Here is a 24,161-nt window from a genome sequence, read left to right on the forward strand (position 1 = left end):
TTTTCTCTGACACACTCCTTTGCAGAATATCTCAGACCAACCAAGTCATGTCTGTGACTAATTTGGACCACTCACTCACCCTGGACTAAAGCGCAAGGTAACCAAAGATTGCTCGTAAGGCAGCAACGTTCCTTGATTGGGAGTGCACATGATCAAGGTGGAAACATCTACATCTCTTGTTCTATTTTTGAGGCTTAAGTCTTGTAAAACAGCATCTGCACTCTTCTGAAGATCTGTCCCCTAAAAATAATTAAAATGTGATATAGTTAAACCAGTTCTGGTTTTCCTTTTGTCTTTGCTTTGGTTTGGGGCTTTTTTTTCCTATACATATATATTCATATCTTTCACAACAAGTAGAAAGACTTAATTAAATAGCACTAACATAGTTACTTGTCACATGGCCAATTAATCTGATTTTTAAACACAAATTTCATGAGAATGTTTTGAATTTCCTCTTTTAAAGATGATGCTCAACCACATTATTTTCTCTGAGAAAAACAGCTGAAACCACAGATGCTTAACATTTTAGAATACCAAAATATTTGTTGGTAACTCCTACTGAATGATAATGTCAGTAGGTCAAACAAAACCACCCAAGAGAAAACTAAACACACCCAGGGAACATACTTAACATTGTTAAGGTCAAGATGTCTCATTGTGAAACAGAAATTATTGAAAAACTTACGTCCACGGTTAAATTATAGTAAAAAAATTGTTGGTGTGACAGAGGTTTCAGAAAGCCTATTCATAAGGAAATAGTATGACATAAGAACCACTCAAGTGGTTATTCAAGTTCAGAAACAAAATATGCAAAAGTAGAAATGAAAACAAGTTTTCAACTAAAATCAAAATCAGAACAGTTCCTTACCAGCTCTCCTCCAACAGCATCATCTTCCAGTACTGCTACCCAGTCCATACACTCAGGACTTTCATTGTACAACAATATTTGTTTGGTCTTTGAAGATCCAAAGTAAACTGGTCCAAAGTTAATGCATTCCAGTACATTTCCACTAGACACTCCGAGAACTTTAAGAACTTGTTCAACCACAACACCTTTGACACACACTTCAGTGCAGCCACGACCTTCCAACTCCACTCTGTCAGTAAGAGGAGCAAGCAGCAACAGTTAATGCAGAACAGTGGTGGCAATAATCAGTTTGGTTTATATTAGAACCTATACAAAACTGAAACAGATCCTGGAAAAGGAAAAAGAGGGGAGAGAGAGAGGGGAGAGAGAGAGGGGAGAGAGAGGGGGGAAAGAGAGGGGGGAAAGAGAGGGGGGAAAGAGAGGGGGGAAAGAGAGGGGGGAAAGAGAGGGGGGAAAGAGAGGGGGGAAAGAGAGGGGGGAAAGAGAGGGGGGAAAGAGAGGGGGGAAAGAGAGGGGGGAAAGAGAGGGGGGAAAGAGAGGGGGGAAAGAGAGGGGGGAAAGAGAGGGGGGAAAGAGAGGGGGGAAAGAGAGGGGGGAAAGAGAGGGGGGAAAGAGAGGGGGGAAAGAGAGGGGGGAAAGAGAGGGGGGAAAGAGAGGGGGGAAAGAGAGGGGGGAAAGAGAGGGGGGAAAGAGAGGGGGGAAAGAGAGGGGGGAAAGAGAGGGGGGAAAGAGAGGGGGGAAAGAGAGGGGGGAAAGAGAGGGGGGAAAGAGAGGGGGGAAAGAGAGGGGGGAAAGAGAGGGGGGAAAGAGAGGGGGGAAAGAGAGGGGGGAAAGAGAGGGGGGAAAGAGAGGGGGGAAAGAGAGGGGGGAAAGAGAGGGGGGAAAGAGAGGGGGGAAAGAGAGGGGGGAAAGAGAGGGGGGAAAGAGAGGGGGGAAAGAGAGGGGGGAAAGAGAGGGGGGAAAGGGGGGAAAAAAAAAGGAAAGAAAGGAAAAAAAGGAAAGAGAGGAAAAAAAGGAAAGAGAGGAAAAAAAGGAAAGAGAGGAAAAAAAGGAAAGAAAGGAAAAAAAGGAAAGAAAGGAAAAAAAGGAAAGAAAGGAGGTGTACTTGCTAATAATGTTAGCGATCAGGAAGAACCACACATTATATGGTGATAAGTTATAATATAAATAAATTACATTGTATAGTATATTTACCTGGTCAAGGCTCGAGAAGGAAACTTAAGATTTCCTTTAGTCTAAAAAATACTGCAATGACTAGTAAAGAAAGGCCAAATTCACTTACAGAATTACATAGAATGAGGAAATCTGAGCTCTGTGTAGTTATGTTCTTTCAGTTTAACAGATAAATGGCCTACTAGACTGCAGGCAACATCAAATATTTAAAAAGATGAGGTGAATAATACAGTGGTGGTTGCCTGGACAGCAAAGGATAGGAAGAAGGCATTGCATTTTCAACCAAAAGGTTGGCACTCAGCAACCAAATAAAATATCATATGAAGGTAGATGAACTGTGAAGCAAAATACAGATATTGTCTTCCCTGACACTTTAATAAAATTTTTCTTCTTTCATTTAATTTCCTTTTCCAGACTACAAAAACAAGAACAGCTGAACTTTAAGCAATATACTTTAATAATTTTGAAATAAAACAGGCAAAAAACCCATTCCCCACTAATCCCTCCCCCCCAAAAAAACCACAAACAAACAAACAAAAAACCACAACAACCAACCAACCAAAAAAAGGCCAAGACCTACTACATCTTATTCGCTACTATCAGAAAACCATACTGAAAAGAACTTTGCAGATTGGCATTCACTTCTATATTCTGTTATTTTCTAAAAAGTCTGTATTTACCATTTTAGGAAAGACAAGGTAAGCATTTTATAAAGATCTCTTCTTAAAAGAATAAGTGGTGGGAAATACAGTCCCTCCATTTAAAATAAGATACACCAAAGGACATCATAATGTTTCTGACACACTTGAAATATATAGAGCCAAAAGAAAAATAGCTAGCAAAGTCATAGAACAAAAAAAAAAAAAGGTAAGGAAAACAGAATGTGTAGGAAGATGAAAGATACAAAAGCTCTTGTTTAGCCACATAGTACTGAGAGAAGTGAAAACATCACATATCATTGCCACTTATATGAGATCTTTAATAATAAACAGCCAGGTACCCAACTTATGCATTACTGTTCTGTGGAGAGCATAAAGAAAAGAAAGCAGCTTATACCTAGGAGTTTAACTTTTCAAGATAAACATTCATAATAAAGACTGAAATTAATAACAGGAAAAAAAAGTGATTTATAGAGCTGGAGTTCTTCAGTCATACACTCACTTTATCACTTCTTTGATGATTCTGGGCACATCTGTGCAGATAGCGATTTTAATGATCTTTCTAGATTCTGGTTTTACTACTCCACTGGTAGGTTCTATGTTCAGTAGGACAGCCCCATCATATGATATTTTAAATGTGCCTAAATGAAACAATAATAAACAGGATGTTACACAACATAAAGGTGTAGATTTATATTCTTCTATTGTGCATTTGCAGATACTCATAAGCAGTGCCATTTCCTGTGGAAACATGAAACACAGAGCTAGTCTTTTTCAAAACTATTTTTAACACAGAGTAGATAATTATTTCTAGGGTTTCTTTAAATATTACACTCACATGTGAGCAAGTGTCAGTCACAACAGAAAAGGTACTCACATTCCAAACAAAAGCAAATATATGATAAGCAACCATAAGTAACATTTGGTAAGTTATGGGATATTTTATGCACAGCTTTAGCAGCTATTGTAGCCAGAACATTAAGTACATATTGCAGATTACAGTAGTTTTCATTATTTGGTAAGCACATGAAACAATTTATTGCAGAAGAGAACAGTGAATATTTCTAGGTCATTAAAGTAGTTCTTTAAATGTGAGAAAGATATTAATTTGTATTAGCATGTATAGCAGCATCATGGTATCACAAATGGCAAGAATTTTTTTCAAAAGTTGTAGGAACAATGCACAATTTGACCTTGGACAATAGATAGTCTCTGATACCAGATCAGATAAAGGAACAAAGGACTAGTTTTGTGCATAGGATAATGTGAAATATCTTATTTGAGTCACAGGCCAGAACTTACCCTGCTGATACAGTTTATCGACTGTTAGTGAGGATTTACAGAGCTTACAGAACCAGATTCAGCAGCTCTTCCTTTGTCTGCCCTCAATATATTCTTCACTAGCCACCACTTTCATTCTAATTTTGCCTGTGCTCAGTCCTGGCAAACTCCATTATAAAGCCTGCATGCGTCATGCAACAGAGTTTATAACTAGAAACAGTTCCAATGCAACATGAGAAATTTCACATCATGCAAATGAGTTATAGATGCATATGTAACATGGGTTATCTCATTTTCTCTAACTCATCATAATTCTGCAAAGAAATATGTTTTATGAGGAAGATGTAATATGTGGTTTAAATAATCAGCTCTTAAAGTCAAGCTAGTTACAACAAAACCAGTTTTTCCTTTGCTTTTTGAAAAAAAAAAAATAAATGAAATTCTTACAACCATTTCATTTATGATTCTATTTTTAATATTGCAACCCATCTATGTGTTTCTACAATCAGGTATTTTTGGTTGGTATAATGTTTCTTGTGGAACCTCATGAAGTTCAATCAGGACAAGCATAGAGTTTTGCATCTGGGTAATACCAAAAAAAAATAATACCAACCACCCATACAGATTAGAGGACATCCTGCTGGAAAGAAGCTCCATGGAAAAAGACCTTGGAACCTAGTGGACAGTAGATTTTTCCATGGATCAACAATGTGCCCTTGTGGCCAAGAGGGCCAATGTTATCCCAGAGTGAATCAGGAAAAGTGTGTCCAGCAGATCTCGGGAGGTTTTCTTCCCCCTCTGTTCTGCCCTTGTGAGACCACACCTGGAATATTTATCCAGTTTTGAGCTCCCCAGCTCAGGAGAGACAGATCTATGGAGAGAGTCCAATTGAGAGCTACAATAAAGATTTAAGGATTTGAGCATCTCTCCTGTGAAGAAAGACTGAGAGAACTGGGGGTGTTTAGCCTCGAGAAAAGGCTGAGAGGGGATCTTAGTAATGTCTATAAATATCTGGGGGGTGTCAAGAGGAAGAGACCAATCTCTTCTCCGTGGTGCCCAGAATTAGGACAAGGAAGAATGGCTTGAAGCTAGAACACAGGAAGTTCCACCTGAACATGAGGAGAAACTTCTTTACTGTGAAGGTGCCGGAGCACTGGAATAGGCTGCAGAGAGGTTGCAGAGTCTCCTTCTCTGAAGACTTTCAAATCCTGCCTGGATGTGGTCCCTGTGGTCTGCCTCAGGTGATCCTGCTTTGGAGAGGGGTTTGACTCAATGACCTCTAGAGGTCCCTTCCAACCCCTAACATTCTCTGATCCTATCAACTCCGTGAAGCAAATGTTCACACAGCCTTGGCCCGATGCAAATAAACATCCTCCCTGTGTGCTATAATAAGCTGTACAAGGGAGGAAGAAAAATAATTAACTGCCTTAAATTTCTTGTATGAAACTCAGCATTTTCGCCACCCTGCTTCTGGAGAATGATATCTGTGGCTTTTTCCAGTAGAAGAATCAGTCAGAAAGGTTAGTTGGATCATTTAAGCATTCTTATGCTACATTCTCCACACTTCTTACATGCTGTGGAAGAGTCCCTCAGAAGCTGAAGGATGTGCATGTTTTCAAACCTGGATGTTTTCAGAAGCCCTGGCAGCAAGATAAAAGGCCTCATTTTCTTCTGGTAGCAAATGCAGTTGAATTGCCATCCTAGAGGACTTTAGCTCTGAAAGTACAGGGAGCTTGTAGCTGTTTATTTCATAGACAGCTATTGAGACCACAGAAGCACAAGGATAAAGCAAGAGCAAATGTGATTTGTTACTATTTAGGTTGGGCATAGTAAGCCAATAAGCAACGATTATTCTTGCATCTTTCAGATGGGACCCAAAAGTATACAACTCCTAAAATTTGGCTAAATTCTAAACTCTTCTTTTTTCCCTAGGAAGAAAGATAGTACCATCTACAGAAGCAAAGGGCTATTTACTGAATCTTTAGCTACAATACTTATAATCTGCATAATCCAAAACTTCAGTTAACTTCTATTTGGCCACTGAGGTGTTAATTTGCATAAAATTGCATTTACCAAGAAAAGAAATTTTTTTTTTTTTAATTAATAAGTATTAAATATTTACCTGAAGCTGTTCCATGGTTAGAAATACTAATCTCTTTACTAATTATTTTGCTGTTTGCAATCACTGGACCAAAATCAATCTCTGACTCAGTTTCCAGGTAACAGCATGGAATTAATCTGCAGAGAAAAGACATGGTTATATTTTCTCAAAATTAAAAAAAAACTTCACAAGTTTTGAAATAAAATAAGGGGTCAAAAATCAGAGAAAAAGATCATAACATATGGGATAAATGAACTATAGAAGTATTGTTTAATTGAAGGCAAAACCTTATACATTTTGGGCCAGGAAGAGACTTGTGCAGGCTTGCTTGATTTTTAGGAAAAAATCATACCCTGAATAATCTCCCCGGAAAATAATTTCTGTTTATACATGTAATTTGTTATAAAATTTTCACTAAAACTATGATTTACAAAAGTCTATGGGATTAATTTAGGTATCTAAAGGATGGACAAGCAAATTAGCCATTATAAAGGAGACAAAGGTACTCCAAAGCAATTACCCCTCACCCCCTGAAAACCACCTAGCCTAAGTCTCGTAAACTCTATTTAATTTACTTTATCTAATCAATAGATTAGATTATACAGATTATACCAGACATATATACATACACAGGCACACAGCACACACACATGGATGGATGAAAATGATCCTTGAATGTGTGACCTCATTGTAGAACACATGGCATATTTTTAGAATTAACCAATATAAGTTTCACTAGAATCCAGTTTTGCAAATATGGACAACTACTATAAAATTTTTTATATAAGTGGTTCAGTAAGGAGGAAAGACATTAATAGTAGATGAGATAGAAAGTTTCAATGTTACAACAACCAAGAATAAAACAAAAAGAAACAACCCTAGCTTTCTCTAGGACGTTAGAGGGACATCACCTCAATTTACTTCATTCCTGTGTACTGCTTTAAAAAAAAAAATTAAAAAAAAATCTTCCTTTGTAATGGAACTTACTATTTGTTTTCAATGCAAATGACAGATCAATTACATAGCCATATGTGATGTGTTAGCAAACTTTCCACAAGATTAAACTGCAAATAAAAAAACTGGTATGAACTTTTGACCATCATACCCAAGCACAGGGATATCAAATATGTCATCTTCTATTAGAAGACGTAGTCTGTCTTGAAGATCTTCTTTACTTGAAGGATAATACTCCACAACAGCTGTAACTTGAAGTCCAGATGCAACAGGTTTTTCTGGATTTTCCACAATCAATTTAAACTGCAATTAAAAAAAAAAATAAAAAAACCAAAACAACCACACAACGATTTTTTAATTGTTAAATATTTTTAGATTAAAATCCATGTACAAGTGTTTTATTTTCAAAAGAATATGCAGATTGATTTAAAATTAACGCCCAAATTTAAAATATACAAGATTTTATTAAATTTCTCTTCCTCTTTAGTGAAGTCCAGACCTTTTGCAGCAAAACTGAAAGAAAGAATTAACAGTAACCCATTAAATTACATGAAAGAGTTTGTTTGGAAAAATATAATTTCTATTCTTTTCAAGAAAGCTCTAGCATTTCCTACTCTTACTCCAAATCTTCTGAATCAACATAAAATTAAGTCAACTACTACTCAACACAGAATCTTTTTTGTACCTGAGACAGTAACAAGAATTATGTCACAGTCCAAAGCAGCACCAAAAGGACACAGCATAAGAGTTTTCTCTAGATCTGACCAACATTCAGCTGAAGTTAACAAAAAGTCTCATTGTACAATGAAAATCTGCTTTAAAGGGCCACAGCACCTCCAGATTTGTGGGTCAAATAAAATAGAAAAGAAGTAGCTGACAGAAAGCACCTTTCTCATTCCTCAAAAAATAATCTGGTATTTTCTTGTTTGTAAGCATCCACTTATATCAAACAACCCCTGCACATCTTTTTTTGAACAGAATACACAAGCAACCTACTAGCACATAGTGGGAAATCCACCAATTCCCACATTCCTAGGAAAGCCTCAAAGCAAGGACTTGACCTTCGAGTCTCCTTAGAACCCAAATCATTCTGTGCACAAAAAGCTTCTGCTTTTTATGTTCAGTTTCATTAATACTTCTGAAATTCACCCCAGTGTTCTTTAAGTTTTCTGTTCTATATTATGCTTGAGATATGAGAAGACATAATGTACTACTTGTTGATTCTACTCTATGAACATTTTATATTCCTCTACAATTTTGCTAGCAGAATAAACATCCAGCTAAAGGAAATTTCTTACATAATATGCAGCATGATTACCATCTTGATTTTGAAAGAGTAGTAAGGTTTAATTTTGAAGTGTGTAAATTTATCCCTTCTCTAAAGAGAAATAAGCAGCCATGCATATTAATTCTGTTCAAGGGAAAAATACTGTATTGTGCTAAGAACTTGTAATGAAACCTGTGGCAAATTGCTTTTGATTTAAATTCCTTAAAAAGGCATTTTAGATCTATCATCCAGCCCTATGGTTTTCCAAGCAGAAAAAATTTCAAAAGTTGTGCCCTTTGGCTGATCTGAAACAAGTCACAAATTTGGTATTCACACCCATTTCTATGTAGCATTCCCTGGAATGATGAGGAACTCACAGTGTAATTCCTTGTGAGAGCAGTGTAATTCCTGGTGAGAGCAAAGTCAGCTACCAAAGCTAAGCAGGATGTTGTTACCAACAACAGACCTGATGTAGTAAGACATAAAAGAATGACAATTTACTTCTACTGAAACCGTGGATTTAGAAAACAAGGCAAGGCTCTTCAAATTGCTCATGATGTTGGGAAAATACAGAACTGGAAAGATTGGAGTTTGTTCAGTTTTGACTTTCAGGCTTCAAATCAGCAATCTTCTGAAGCACTATAGAAGAAGATTTTTCAAGTATCAGAAATAACACCTATGCATTCTCATGAGAAACAGATAAACCAGGACACTGGCTCCCTCCTTCCAAATGGTCACACAAGACACAGTTCAGACAACCTGCTCTCTGAGAGCTGCCTCTTATTTTTTCCAGTTTTTCCAGTTTATTTTAACTTCATTTCCAATTCAGTTCACTGGCAAATTCCAGTCAGTCTCAAAAGTTGCTCAGATGTCCATGACAGCATTTTCCATTTGTAAGCAGCCCAAAGCAGACAAGCTGACACCTACCCAAGCAGCTTCTGACATGGGACCCACCTAGGTGGCCAGATGACCACCTACAGAATTGCAGAAAACAAAAGCAGTGCCATGAAACACACTTTCCCCAGCCAATGTTCTGTGCCTCAAGGAGAGCCTGGCAAGCACAAGTCCAGTAGACCGCATGCCAGTTCCTCAGTGCAAGCCCGGGAGAAGGATTACAGACCCAGGAGACTCCTGATGGGGTGTTGATACGACACACTACTGTTACCCACGCACTCTGGAGTGGTGCGAGATGCTGTCCATGCACACAGCCGGCTGGTAGAGACAGGCAGCCCTCGACATCCTGACCCACCGGGCCAGAGCGGCAGGCACTCCCCGCCGCTTCCCTCCCGGCCACCCCCTCACCTGGGGCCGAAGCGGCGGCAGCAACTGGAGACGGCAGCTCTTCAGCCGCCGGTTCTGGATGCTGAGCTCGGCTCGGTAGCGGCCCCCCGGCACCGCGTCCCTGAAGCAGAGTTCGGCGGGGGCAATGTGTACCCCGGACACGACCCGGCACTCGCCCGCCATGGCCTGAGCCGGGAGGCCTGGAAACGGTCGCTTAGCAACGGACGCAGGGCGCTGATTGGAGGACAAAGGGCGGCTCTTCCAAACCCACCAATCGGAAGAGAGAAGGCAGGGCGGAGGGGGCGGGGCGAGCGGCTGGGGCCGACTCGGCCATGGCCGCGGATCAGGCGGGGTTCGAGCGCCCCCGATCTGCGGTGTGGTTGCCCAAAGGGAGGGGGTTTTAGCCCGAAGCCGTAGCGTTTCCTTGTGGTCTCCCCAGGCGTGAAGCATGAGTTTTCCCTCACACAGTGGCGCCTTGGCAGGGGCAAGAGGCCCCAGTGGGAGTGGTGTGTTGGGACGGGAGGAGGAGGGCTGCAATTTCGTGGGTGGCAGGTGGGAAAGGAGTTGGAAATAAAAAGCTTGTGTTTGACTGAAAGAGACACCTGAGCCGATACTCCTCTCCGGGCCAAGGACAGGCTTGTTTTCGCTTGTTCATCTGAGCTGTTTCCAAGTCCCTCTCCAGCAAAGGCATGGGACAGCAAAGGGCGATGTCCATCTCCAGCAAAGGGTGATGTCCAAGTGGATGCTCTTGTGTCCTGGGTGTCCTCAAGTAAAGGTGAATTAAACTGCAATAAAAATAGACTGATTTATCTTCTGGGAACACGTGTTAATTATACACATGATCTATGGTTAGAACCAAAGCAGGGCACGAACACTACTGTCAGAGGGAAGCTCAGTGTTGGTGGTGCCGGTAACTGCACTCATTCATTGCATTCGCTCCCCGAGAGGTGAAAGATGTCTTGCTGCTAAGGCAGGATGTCTGCCTGCTAAGGCATCCCTCTGCCTTCCTGCACCATAATTTAAGTGGTAAAGTGAAACTGATGGGAATCCAGCACTTAGGCAGACTTGGAGGTTGCTAATGGGCCGTGTTGTGCTTTGCTTCATTGCAGCAGGGAGCAAGCAGGCACAGGCTGCCCACAGAGCCTGAAACATCCGTTTAGCCTAACCCAAAATTTTGTGCCTCGGATTACTTCATCTCCTGGAAGTGCATGAGGACTCAATTTATTTATATTTTCAAACTCCACCAAGAGAAGCTGCAAAAATGGATGACACGGATCAGAAGAACAGCAAAGTAAAAAAAAAAAAAAAAAAAAAAAAAGCCAGTCAAAAGTGGGTCAAGAAGGAGCAAGGAGAGCTTTTGCTTCTTTTGCTGGGGAATGATGTTAACAGGTCTTTTTGTCCCTCTTAAAAATTCCAGTGATATCTATTCATCTGTAGATTATTAAAGAATGAGTGAGGATACACCATTGCAATCACTAAGGGTAAAATTCAGGCATCTGTTTCATGCTAACATGAATGTATTTAGCTGACACGAAAAAAAAAAAAAAAAAAAAAAAAAAAAAGAAGAAAAAAAAAATTACCTTATCAAAGACTTAAACTCCCTCTGCCTTTTCACTAGAGAACACTCCTACATGCTTTTTCTGATCCTTGAATGAATTACTGAGGAAAGTCAAGAGACGCAAGATCAGACCTAAGAAATATCTGATCCAAACAAGAAGAAATCTTTGAGACTTCACAAAAGACATCCTGGACATCCTGATGATGTCAAAAAGTCAGAAGCTCATTATCACAGAACCACAGAATTTTCAGAGTTGGAAGGGACCTCTAGAGATCCTGTAGTCCAATTCTGAAATAGTTTGCCTTGGCTCTCTTCCTCTTCTGCAAACCATTAGATCCAAATGCTTCCTGCTGACATAATGATGACATCTCGTTATGAAACAGCATTTGATAATATACTCTGCTCCTTCCTTTCCTCAACTCATGCTGGCTTCGTAAGATGTTTTTATAATGCATCTAATGATCATCCTCAAAGAGAAAACTATTGTAAAGGGGCAAACTTTGTTTTGATGGCATAAACCTTTCTCATATGACAGCATTAAGAGTGATTTTACTTCTGAAAAAAATCCATGCTGCTTTGCAACACAGTAGCCTGCACGATTCCCATTGCCTTCACCTTAGCAATATCAGATGATGAGTAATAAGGCTTCACAGCAAACTTCTATTACAGTAATCATAGTGGAGAAGATAACATTATAAAAATCTACGCCATGATTCAGTTTCTGAGTCACTTCCAACTTTTATAAGCCAGACTTGCCAGACCTGAATCTTGTTTGACTGTCCACCTATCTGACTGCCCTCCCAAGTTCCAGGAAGAAAACTGGAATAGCATGGCTAGATCTTTTGAGTTAATAGACAAGGCTGATTTGTTTAAAATGAAATAGCCCCCAGCTTTTTCAGACCTACCCTGGGGCCATGGCCAGTGTGAATCAAGATAGAAAATAAAAAAGCTGTTGCCAGGAAAACATTATCAGAAAACACTTATTAGGAAACAGTGAGACCTAAGACACTGGTCCTGTCTGCCTGTGTTTTGACCATGGGTCAAAGATGCTTGTGGACCAACCACGTGATCTGTTAGATCAGAAGTAGCTCTCACTCCTCCAGGAATCCCTAAAACCAGAGAAAAGCCCCTTTAGAAACTACTCAGGAGGTTATAAAAAAGAGGCTGTTAAAATGCTTATAAGGGTGGGGTTTTTGACAGTAATTCAGCAACAAGAGATAATTAAACTAATTTGAACCAACTGCTACTCACTGTGCACTCCATTGCTGCAATCTGAATCCAGAGGGACTGTGATTTCAAATGTGAATGCTGACCTATTTATTCTACATCAGGAGGAATAAGTATATTTAGAATATATTAGAAGGAAACAGGACCACTTACTGGTAAAAGAAATAAAATGTGTGTATTTTTATGTCAGCTTTTAGGAGTCAGAAACAGACAAAGTCCAAATAATGATGACTAATAAGATATATTCCTTTGCATTTAATCGTGCAAATTGCTCTGTTTAATGGAAAAAATGAGAAAGTTCAAAATGACAGATTTGGGCTCTAATTCTCTCTAAAGCTCTCTTCACTAAACGAAGCACTCTGCAAGAAGCAGAACTAAGGAAGATTTTATTTGCTCTTTGCTCAATGAAACCATCAGTCTTTTAAGAATTGCCAGTCTCTGAGACATCCTTCCTTCTCAGATGGTGTTGAAAGAAATGGGACCAAAATTATTGAAAAAGTGAATGATGGAGTGATCGCCAGTGAGACAAGGCAACCACAAATACTTTATCTTTTTGTTTTTCTTTTCAGAGTGACTCCATAGAAATAAGTAAATTGAAAACCTGTATCATAAATACATGGCCTCAATTCAGCAATATGCTTTAAGGCTCCAAGAGCCACACACTGATTTACAGAGCAGAAGCAGAGGGATTTTATGAGTGTAGTCATTCAGGTTAGGTAAAAAGCTGAGCTAGGAGGGGAGTCATAGTGCTGCTGTAACATGACTGTACTGATTTGGGGACCAAGGCTGGTACTGGCACACAGTGCTGAGCTGAGCAATTAGTCCAAAGATTTCAGCACCAACATTCAGATGTGCTCTTTGTTTTCTGCAGTCTGCTCCAATGGAAATGCTTTCTGCATCTGATATCTTTTTTAGTCAGAATGTGTGTAAACATCCTTGTTCATGAAAAATTTAGTTACTCTAAAAGCATCCATAACCACTCACCAATTTCATATATTAGACAAATATAAAAACTGCTCTGCAGAAAGAAAAATCATTGAACCACACTGAGCATCATGATGAAGCTGAATGTTTTTGAGGTAGGTGGATCATCTCTGATCAAAACAGAATATAATTGTGGGGAAACTGCATATATATAGGTAATAAGAAATTCAGATAACCAATATCTCTGAAAATCTCTCTTTAGCAGTTGTCTGTAACTTTTAAAGACACCCATAAAATCATGTAGAAACAGAGAAATAGACTTTTCTGGCTGATATGAAGATGTCAACAGCTACTGGCACCAATGAATCAATACTGAATTTCCACTACACAACTAGGATGCAATTTCCTAAAGTTACTAATGGTGGGATTCATCTTGCCACACTTCACTGATATAAAATCAATGTCTAGTCTAAGCATCCACTATGGTTAGAAGTGAGATAAGTACCTCCAGAGGATGATCACTCCCCTTCTCTTACATAGGTATTAAAAACAGAATCCCGTATATCACATTGAGTTTATGTGAGTCTCCTGCTATGTAGTTACTTAAACAATTTCAAGCATCTTTTTCTTAGGCAGTAAAGATAAAATTTTTTATGAGCTTGTTCGGGTATTAATGAATTTATTTTCTTTTACCTGAATGCTGAATTACTGCCTAATCGGTTTGTGGTACAATTAGATGTATTTTTACTATACATGTATCTTTTACATTTTATATGCAATATATCCAAGGAATTTACTTCCTTAGAATCCAAGTGCTTAGTAAGATAAATTAAATTTACCTTCTGATCACCTGGAGTGTCAGAGCACTTCCCGGTTTTCAGCTTTTTAGGTACTCAGCCTTCTGAGCTGCATGAAGTTTTTATTTCCTTGACTTCAATTACAGCTGGAAAACCATTACCAAACAGATATGTCTCTATACTTTAAAAGCAACCAGATTATGGTTCAGTATAATCTTCTGTGGTTACTTGCATCATCAATCCACTTTGCCTGAAAATGCTGTCCCTCGTCCTCATGAGTGTTATCAAAGCTTGTTCCATTATACCAGGAGAGCTCATTTGTCACCATGTTACAGATGAAAGCATACTACTCAATTTAGCTGGGTCCTCATCCAATGATGGCTTTAAAGATCAATAGCAAAGCTTCAGAATTGTATTAAGTGGCAATTAGGACAGAATATATCTTGAAGAATATAGAAGACACATGCTCTAGGGAATTCATGCTACTCAGCAGGTTACTGATGAGTTGTGCCAACATTTGCTGTCTTTTATGAACTTCATAGTGATTTATTTCAGATTGCTATTTTAACATTTCATCCAACACCAGAAAAAAAGAGAAACATGGATGTTCAACTGATATTTAATTCCATTCATTGTTTCATACATCTCTTTCTGAATGTTTCTTGTTCAGCTTCCATGCTTATATATTTTTTATTCATTTGAGGCTTTCTCTATGTTCCTTGTTTTCCCTTTTCTAGTCACACACTATTTTTTAAATCTATCTGTAAATCTATCTATAGGTACTTTTGTTAATGCAGTTTAATATCTTGTTTGTATTGATATTTTGCATAAGGCAGATGTTTAATTGGTTTCTTCTTGCTGACATCCATTTCTGTTTCTGTTTGGTTACATCAACATAGAGGTTTCACAGTCTTCAGCTCCTCCTTTTAAGATGCACTACTTTCACCTTATCTATTCTTCATTTCATCTGCCATCATGTGATGAGCTACTTACTTAGCATGTCTACTCATTATGACATTATTATAAATATTTATATTTTGGGCTACATGTGCTGAGCATTGTGCACTTCCAAATTTTTCCTAGACATAATGAAAAACTTCAATGTAATGAGGAAAAAAAATGACAGGTTTACCAGTTGGGAGAGTTGAGACTCAGGAACTGACATGATTTTTTTAATTCGACAATAAACTTTCTTTCAATAATTTCATTAAATGTACTGCAAAATTGCATCACTCAGTCCTCTAAGATATGAAGAGAAACAAACAATGCCTAATAAAAGCAATTATCCACTGGGAATACGGGTCACCAGTATTAGCAGTCTTGAAGGCTGTTCACCCAGAGCTAATAGTATGGGGAACTATTGGGAGCCAATCTCATTTCTTCAGGACTTATTAATTTCTATTAACTAGAGAGGGATCCAGGTTCCTGATACTGTTAAAAAACTGTTGTGAAGTCTCCTAGATTAAGTCACAGTTGGCACAAGTTCTTGTGTCTTGTATGCTATGAAGTTCTTTCAGCAGGGAACTTACATCACTGCAACATCCATCACCAGCTACAGCTCTGACCTTCCAATCTTGCTAAAGGTTCTCTGAGAAGTAGGTGTAGGTGGAAATAGAACCTAAGTAGCACAAGATAGGTACTGTACAAAATCATAGAATAATTTCAGTTAGAAAAGACTTCTAAGATCATCAAGTCCAACCATTAACACAGCACTGCCAAGTCCACCACTAAACCATCTCCCTTAGCACCACGTTTATATATCTTTTAAATATCTCCAGGGACAGTGACTCAACCACTTCCCTGGGCAGCCTGTTCCAATGCCTGACAACTCTTTCAGTGAAGCAATTTTTCCTATTACCCAATCTAAGTCTTCCCTGACACAACCGGAGGCCATTTTCATTTGTTCTGTTGCTTGTTACACAGGAGAAGGGACTGACATCCACCTGGCTACCACATCCTGTGGGGCAGAAATATAAGGCAGAATAGTAGGAAGCATCAGAAATGGTTTGCCTGGTCATGAAAAGAGCACATACATTCTGCTATGGTGTTGGCTGTGTGCTGAAAAGCCTGCATCCTAGTGGCAAACTGCATCCATGTTATGATAGTGAAGCAGATGGTGCTCAAAAAACCTAGGCTGCCCAGAGCACCCAAAATGTTACCTGGAGAAGCAGCCCTCAGTAGTTAAATGCTCTTTGGTCCAGTGTGCCCCAGCAGCATTTTTTCTTGCTGGAAAACCATGCTCGAAATATTAATTAAAAAAGCCTTGATTAAAGTTTATTTTTGCGTTATAATTCTGCAATATTTACATGCCTACAACTGTAGATGTGTTTACAGTGAAAATTAAAATGCATTAAATTGGTGATGCCTTCTACAAAATTCTTTCTTCTACCCAGATAACCATCTGCATATGTTCAGGCAAATTTCACACTTTCAAGGAGAATCTGTGACTCCATCAGCTTTACCAGGGCACTGTGTGGCCTCTCCTGCAGGTCAGCATGTTCAATGTCCATTTTTGAAATGCAGCAGATTCCAAAAAATGTACAGCTGCTTTACTATAACTTAATATGCCTATCTCTCTGAGATCTAACTGCTTAGATATTTGGTGAAAGATCATGTAAGACAAGCTTATTGGAATGAGCATTATAAATTCCTAGGACATACTGGAGCAACAAAAATAATTATTTCCTGGACTTCATAAATAGCCTAGGATGGGTGAGTGCAATGTGATTTACAGCATTTCCAATTAGAGAACAAACCCAACTATTTAAAGGCTACTAATGTAATTTAGCAGCCTAATAAATACTTTGATCTACTTTGTTGACTCTGCTCCAGAGAGCAAAACCCAGCATATTTCAGCAATCTGCGGGATCCACTTCTGCTGTCTTGAGTCCTGCTTCATACAGGAAGCTGTGGGAGGGCAGCAGAGGGAGTGAGGGGGAAGGAGGAGAAGGAAAAGCAAAAATAAAAGTCTCTCTTCCTGCTGGACACACAACCAGGCACATGTCCATATACACTGTGAGCTACTGCGGTGTGATCTAACAGTTGCATTTTGAAAAATTAAGCATTAAGACTGGCAGCATTTGTTTCTTATGTGTCTGTGTGTTATAAGAAAAGATCTGTGCAAGAGCCAAAGCAGTTAACAAACACACTTTCTGCAGGGGTTTTTTGAGGAACACATCAGGGTCTTGAATTTTAAAAATCAGCAGAGTATTTGAGGAGTGTGTTTTTATGCTCTTTATCATTCCCGACTGCTAACAAACTTTGTTTCAGGACTGGATTTTTATTTTGCTCAAATCAATTATACACAGATCATAATTCTCCATCAGCCCTAAGAGGAGGCACTTAGCTGAGCCCATCAACCCCAAGTCTGGTGATGCACTAGGGATCTGTATGCATGACATTTCTCATTTCTCTTCCCTTGCAGGCCTCCCAGCAGCTGTGCACTGAGCTGCAAAGATCAAGAAAGCTACTATATTTATGACAGTGCTTTCCTTTGTAGCCAAAAGAGTGGTCAGATGTTGAATAGCAATTTATACAGCTGAATTCTATTATTGCAATATTTTTGTATTTTGGGCCATATTCTGAAAATGAATTCATTGGCCCAGTGCCATTATCTGCTGAGGAAGTATAACATTTTAATACTGCTTTAAAATTCCAAATATTTGAATTAGTTAGTTAGCTGCTTACATTTCACCATGTCATAATGTAACTCATATACAGCTTTCAGAAACCACTGGAACATTTCTTCACAAGTCTTTACCCACAGGGCTAGGAAGGCAGCTGACAAAGTTTTTGAAGTTTCTAGCCAGGGACACAGTAAGCATTTATGGTAACATCACAAGGTCAGCACCCCTCCATCATCTTGTCTTCAGGGCCCCAATTACCCACAGTATTTAACACATCTCTTGTTATGTCTTGCCAGATTGTGAAGCATTTCTTGGTAGTCAGCAAAGTTTTCATAGTCACCTGTGAGTTTTAATAACCTTTGAGACAAAAAAGATCTTGTGATCATCTAATTAGACTTTCAGCAATATAAAAGCCTTGTGATTTACTAAGATCTAATTGCTTATTTCATTCCAATAGCTAGAGCTGAACCAAAATTTATCCTTCAGAGATCTTGATATGAAGATCTCTAGTTCTGACAGGCATGTATTCTTTGGCTCCAACAACTGATTATCCTTATCTTCCTTACTTCATTTACTATAGTGTTCTAGAACAGGGTCCATCGTCTATGAACAAATTTGCTATGACTCTAAGTCCAAGACTTGTGGCTGTAAATAAAGATGCCCTCATGACTACAGAGGTAATCAAGGGCAACAGAAGTTTTGCTGAAAATTGGCATTTTAAATACATTAAAGCATTTCTGAAATATCTAAGTATCTAAATGTAACCTCGTCTTAGGTTATATTTAGTTTCCACTTAAAAACTAAAAAGTCCAAGGGCACATAAGCATAAAAGCAATTTATTAACAGGTAGTGAAAATTTACATTTATTCCAGATATGAAGGACAACAAAAAATAAGAAATTGAAAATCTTTTTTGTTTCTGTTGCATTTAAATACTAGGGATGAAAGATAAACAGGATCTAAAAAAAAAAAAAAAAAAAAAAAAAAAAAAAAGTAAGAAAAGTAACTGAATAATTAACTTTTTTTTCCTACTCTGACACTAACATCACAACCGAAGCATAGTTCAGGATAATCTCAACTGAACATACTAGGGAAGTTTGCTAGAAGTTTTGGCAGAGTCCTTAAAGTATCTAAACGAACTCTTAAGTATCTGAAGCACCTAGAAAACATTTCACACATTGCTAGAACAAAATAATTAATGAAGAATAAGGTTTATGTGAAAACAACAGACAAGATCTGCAGATCAGTAGCTGCCACCTCGGAAGACATGGAGGTATAAAATAAAGCAGACTGAGAAGCTGTAAAAGTTGTAGAAATGTGTATGCTATCCAATATATAAAATGATAAAATACTTTAATACTTATTCGTCATTAAGGTCAATGTAAATAGTAAAGCATAAAGAAGAATCAGGTTATTTAACTGTCAGGTTTGTAGTAGACTGAAGAGTATATTGAGATGCAGGTTTATGTTCGCTGCAGTTGCCTCAGTTTTTTCTAGATTGACATATGTGTTTTTTCTAACAGTGGAAGAAGTTAAGGATGGTGATGTAGTATGGATGAAAATGGCTGCCCATTGGCAATTCCTAGCAGTTTGGGAACAAACCTTTCACTGCAAAGGCTGCTAGGGCTGTAGCAGAGCATCCTGATCTAGGGCACTGACTGCTGCAGTGCCACTGGAGAGGCAGAAGGAGAAAGAGAAAGGTTTGAAAAAGACACGGATAAGACTTCCAGGTATAGAACATGGACTTAAATGATGCCTGGAGTATAGTACCCTGCCATTCTGCACTGCAACTGCTCTCTCAGTGTGCTTGTAGTTCCTAAAGTGACTGAGTCCTGGTAACTGCAGTTTCATCAACAAAGCTGCTGGTGGAGCTAAGCTGCCGATGTTACTGCTGAAAACTGGCTTCTGTGAGTTTCACATTAAGTCCTATCTGGAGGTTCCAAAAATGCTCCAGAGGAGTCAGAGAGAGCGAGTGAGGTGCTGTGATACTGGCACACTCTCAAGGGTGAAGAAGAGTCTGAGTTCCAAAAGCAGCTGCCCAGCTGGGGAGGTGACCCAGAGAAGCAGCCACCTGTAGGCAGCAAGACCCCTACTCAGAAAAATACTCTGTAGAACAGCAAAAAGGGTAAAATTGTGGAAATACTACTGCATTGAGCTAAAGGGGAGTGAGGAAAAGAATCTACAATTATACATTTTCCTTTCTGACAAAAATATGTAAGGGCTGTACACAGCGTTCCCTATCATGATTGGGTGGCCTGCGTTCAAACACAAAGATTAGAGAAGTTATTTAGTCTCTCTGAATAAAGGCAATTCTTTGTAACTGTTTGGAGCCTTTGCTCTCACAGAGTCATTTTTCAAAGGGGAGATCATGCACATTGTTTGGCAAAAAGATTTTTAAGACAATGGGTCTTTCATGTCAACTGTATCCTGTTTAGATCAGTGGATTAGGCTGGCACGTAACCATCACTTTCTAAAAGTAAGGGGATTTCAATGAGTTAAAGAGAACGGGGGACATCTTTCACCCCTGGATTCTAAAAGAGAGTCCTAGAATTGGCATTGTTTCTTAGAAATCTAGATATTGGAAATCTGCAAGCATTTTTGCAAACAGCATGAGTTTTTATTTTAAAACAAAATGACTAAATATAGCACATGCTTTCAAATAGCTCTGTAGAAAGGGACTACTACAAACACGAAGCAAAGAACCCTGAGATTGAGTTATCTGAGTTAAGCTTCCTCTTATTCAAAGGAGAAAAACAATTTCAGAAAAGACTTACATAAAATAAAATTTTAAAATGTCTACAGTTTTCATCCTGTCCTTACCCACTGAAAGCCCAGCCTACAATGATTCTTCCCTCTCCTTGTCCTTACTCTTTGTCTCTTGTTATCTAATAAAACTGATTATTTCATCCTCACTATGACCCTTTGAAAACTGTCTTTGTTAGTTATGGCCCTCTTTTTTAGCTATGACCCTCTTATCTATCTTTGACAAACTTGCTTTTAGATCTGTTTCTCTATGAATCACTTTTTTAATTTACCTTTCGCAAGTCAATTTGCTTTTTGCCTGAGTTACTCTGTGTCTTGTTTCTTTGTTTTGATTTTTTCTAGTTGAAAGATTTGGTATTTGTCTGATTTGCTGTTCTATATTCACTTATCATTATTCATTCTGATTGCCATTATTTTGTCAGGTTGTTTTTTTTATCATTCAGCAATTTATTTCATATCTCTCTCTGCCTGAAGCAACATTTTTTTTTTATTCATTCATTTCAAATTTATTTTTATCTTCTCTTCTCTTCTTTTTCCTCTCCATGACTCAGCCTGTGTTTCCCATACCTTGTGCTTTTATTGTATTTGTAGCTATTTTCTGCTTGTTCAGCATCAGCTACGGGAACTTTCAAAGGGCATGAATACAGAGAGAAGCTTCTGAGCTGAATAGGATGATGTCAGCACAGCAGCTTCTGAAAACACATTTCATTTCACTTACTTGCTAACAATTAGAAATCACTAAACAAATTGGTCTGTCATATCTGTAAGACACAGCTCTTGAATTTATCTCCTGCCATTTGTTTCAACTTTATTCCAGTTAGATCTTGCAATTGTATGGCAAATTGGTGTAGCTGTTCAAAACAATCACATTGCTTGACCATGCACAAAACAATTTAAAGACATCATCATTTTTAGTTAATTAGTAAGTCAACTTCATTGCAATTAACAGATCAATCCTTTAACTTTTGGTTTTGGGAATATCTTTCATACTTGCAGCAAGGAGGGGTTATTTCATAGTACTGAGTAGGCCTTTCAAGGGTAACTACTATGTGAATTTAGCATAACACTGGAGTTCAGGCATCAGAAAAACAAAAATAATAATTCTCCTTTACTTGCCTTTATTGCGAGTATCATTTCATAAGGGATAGTTGTCCTTTTTTTCTGTTCTACTCTACATATATATGAGAGGTGTATGTGAGAGAGATCTGTGTTTCCCAGCAATTTGAGGTTGTATACTAGAGCCTTAGTAGGAAATTTTAAAAAGGTTCTGTCCCAGAATTTCAAGAGATGATCACTGATATGATTTATAAGATAACTGAATGGTCTTTTCTGATTCAGTTTCTCACATAACACTTTTCCAATAGTTTATTCATGGATTATTTCCTTCGGTGACAGTATTAACTCTTGCACTCTGATTTCCATTATAGAACAGACTATTAAACTTTACAGAAAGTCTTCTAAAGCCCAGTAACTCCTAAAATTCTATCATGGCTTCCAAGAGTTATTAATATAAAAATATGCCATATTTGTACTTTGAATATTTTTGTCTTTAATAACCAAGCCCAGATTATTGTTTTTCTTGGTTCCACTGAGAAGCCTTTATTAGTTAGTATTTTTTTCCTTTGAAAGTGCTTATGTACTCTTATAAGGCCACCTTTTATTTACTAGATTAAGGAAATACACCTTTTTCATCATCTCAGGGTAGATTTTTGTGGTTGGGCTATTAATGATGAACAGCACTTAATTTAACACAGCTTACCTGTTACCAATCCTGTTTCAAAACTCTGCCAGATGTTGACTGTCTTCACTCAATGCTCAGCTCGTTGGCTTCATATGCCAGGACTTCTGGACACATAATTCATGTATTTTATGTTCCTGTAAGGTAACATATCCTCTTGTTATATTGAGTGCACACAGAGGTGTAGCACTGGTCAGTATGCTCAGGCCAAGTATGGAAAGTGTGTGACCTTCAGCCTATATAGGTCAGCAATATGTGTACGTGTGCATGAGAGTATCGATATAAAGAACTCATTTGAGGGCACCAATATAAAATTTTAGTTGGGAGATTTTATAAGTATATATAGATCTCCTTGGAGGGCATAAAAATCTTGATTGACAGAACTACAAAACTGAAGGGGAAGTTTTTCAGGGGCAGTGATGCACTGACTATGCAACAAATTGGTCTGCTATAGTAAAATATTTTCTTCAACCTTGAGTCATTTTGGGGATTCTTCTCTGCTCTTCTCTGTTTACAGAATCACAGAATGGTAAGGAGTTGGAAGGGACCTCTGGGGATCATCTAGTCCAACCCCCCTGCTAGTGTAAGGTCCCCTAGAGCTGTTCTTTCAACTAATTTTTTTTAGGTGTTGATATCACAACTGCGTATTAGGAATTTTATGTAGAGATGTAAAATTATCTCCACATTCTGCACTTGCATGTCTTTTATCATCCATTTTTTACTGATGGTGTTATTCATCTCACCTAATTTTATCAAAAAATTACCAAAGTTACGTAGGATTCTCAGAACAGAGAGTGATTAGATTCTGCATACAGCCATTTGATTCCAATTTTCCCGATGTATCCTGAAGAGGATCAAATAAATCTAAATGTCTACCAATAACATTGCTGCAAAAATGCAGATATTAATAACACTAAGAAGTATTACATACATACAGGCCCATATTTGTGCACACAGTGTTGTGTAATGGCAGTTTTCAAGAACTCTAAAACAGGAATGTGGATGTGACCAAGGAAACACTATTTGCATCTTTATGGACTCCTTTCTTGGTTCCTGGAAAGGAAAAACACACACCTTCTCTGGTAGTTGTAAGGGGGTCACACCATGTGAAGCTGCCCCAAGCTAACTGCACAGGCAGAGATACCCTCAGATTGTGCAAAACCTGTGCTGCAGCCAACTGTGCACCCCCCTTGCTACAGAGGTGGGTGTGTAGGACCCAGGGCCATGGTAGCCTGCACCACTACAAATCAAAGAATCATTGAATGGTTTGGGTTGGAAAGGGCCTTAAATATCACCTAGTTCCAACCCCCCTCTGCCATGGCTGGCGACACCTCCCATTAGATCAGGTTGCTCATCCAGCCTGGCCCAATGCCTCACCACCTCACACTGAGGAACATTTTTTTCTCTTGACACGGCTTCCTTGGGGATTCCCCATCCATAAAATGCCACATTACATAATGTAAAGTTGCATCCCATCCAACTCTGTGACAGCTCTTTTCACAGGAATCGCTTTGTAAATGGGTTAAAAATAAATAAACAGTGCTGGTTTGCCCAAGTGGTGATCCAAAGGGGTTCCATGGAGGTAGTTTGTACTCCTACACTCCTACACACTGCAGCTGGATTTGGTTTTGAGGTATTAGAGCTTCTACAATCAGTCCTGCTGGCCAGCTGTGCCCCCAGTGCTCCACCTCAGTAACCACCACAGGATGCCAACCCCATCTCATGTTTGGCTTTGCCAAAATAGGCTTATTCAGGAACAGATCAGGTCAGATTCCTTTGCACCCATGCTGGACCTACCCATCCTCACAGACCGTCTCCATCTGCCGTCTCCATATTGTTTCCTTTTACTGGGAAAATACCAACCACTGCTGGAACTGGAGTCTGCAGAAACCTAACTTTCCAAAGACAATAGGAAAAGTCAGAAGGTCTTTCAAATCTGGCTTTG

General features: G+C 38.7%; 1 protein-coding gene across 2 annotated transcripts in view; it reads right to left on the reverse strand.

Moving 5' to 3' along the window:
- CFAP47 (cilia and flagella associated protein 47) overlaps positions 1-9,887 on the reverse strand; it is a 295,430-nt gene extending 285,543 nt beyond the window's left edge. For both annotated transcript variants that reach the window (XM_071750490.1, XM_071750482.1), the window contains exons 1-6: positions 9,606-9,887; positions 7,188-7,339; positions 6,104-6,219; positions 3,203-3,341; positions 869-1,097; positions 80-240 (exon numbers count right to left, since the gene is read on the reverse strand). In XM_071750490.1, coding sequence (XP_071606591.1) covers positions 80-240; positions 869-1,097; positions 3,203-3,341; positions 6,104-6,219; positions 7,188-7,339; positions 9,606-9,767 — 959 coding nt within the window. In that variant the 5' untranslated portion in view covers positions 9,768-9,887. The remainder of the gene's footprint in view (positions 1-79; positions 241-868; positions 1,098-3,202; positions 3,342-6,103; positions 6,220-7,187; positions 7,340-9,605) is intronic.
- Positions 9,888-24,161: the final 14,274 nt, after the last annotated feature.

Source organism: Heliangelus exortis, chromosome 1, assembly GCF_036169615.1.
Source record: "Heliangelus exortis chromosome 1, bHelExo1.hap1, whole genome shotgun sequence".
NCBI classification, from domain to species: Eukaryota; Metazoa; Chordata; class Aves; order Apodiformes; family Trochilidae; genus Heliangelus; species Heliangelus exortis.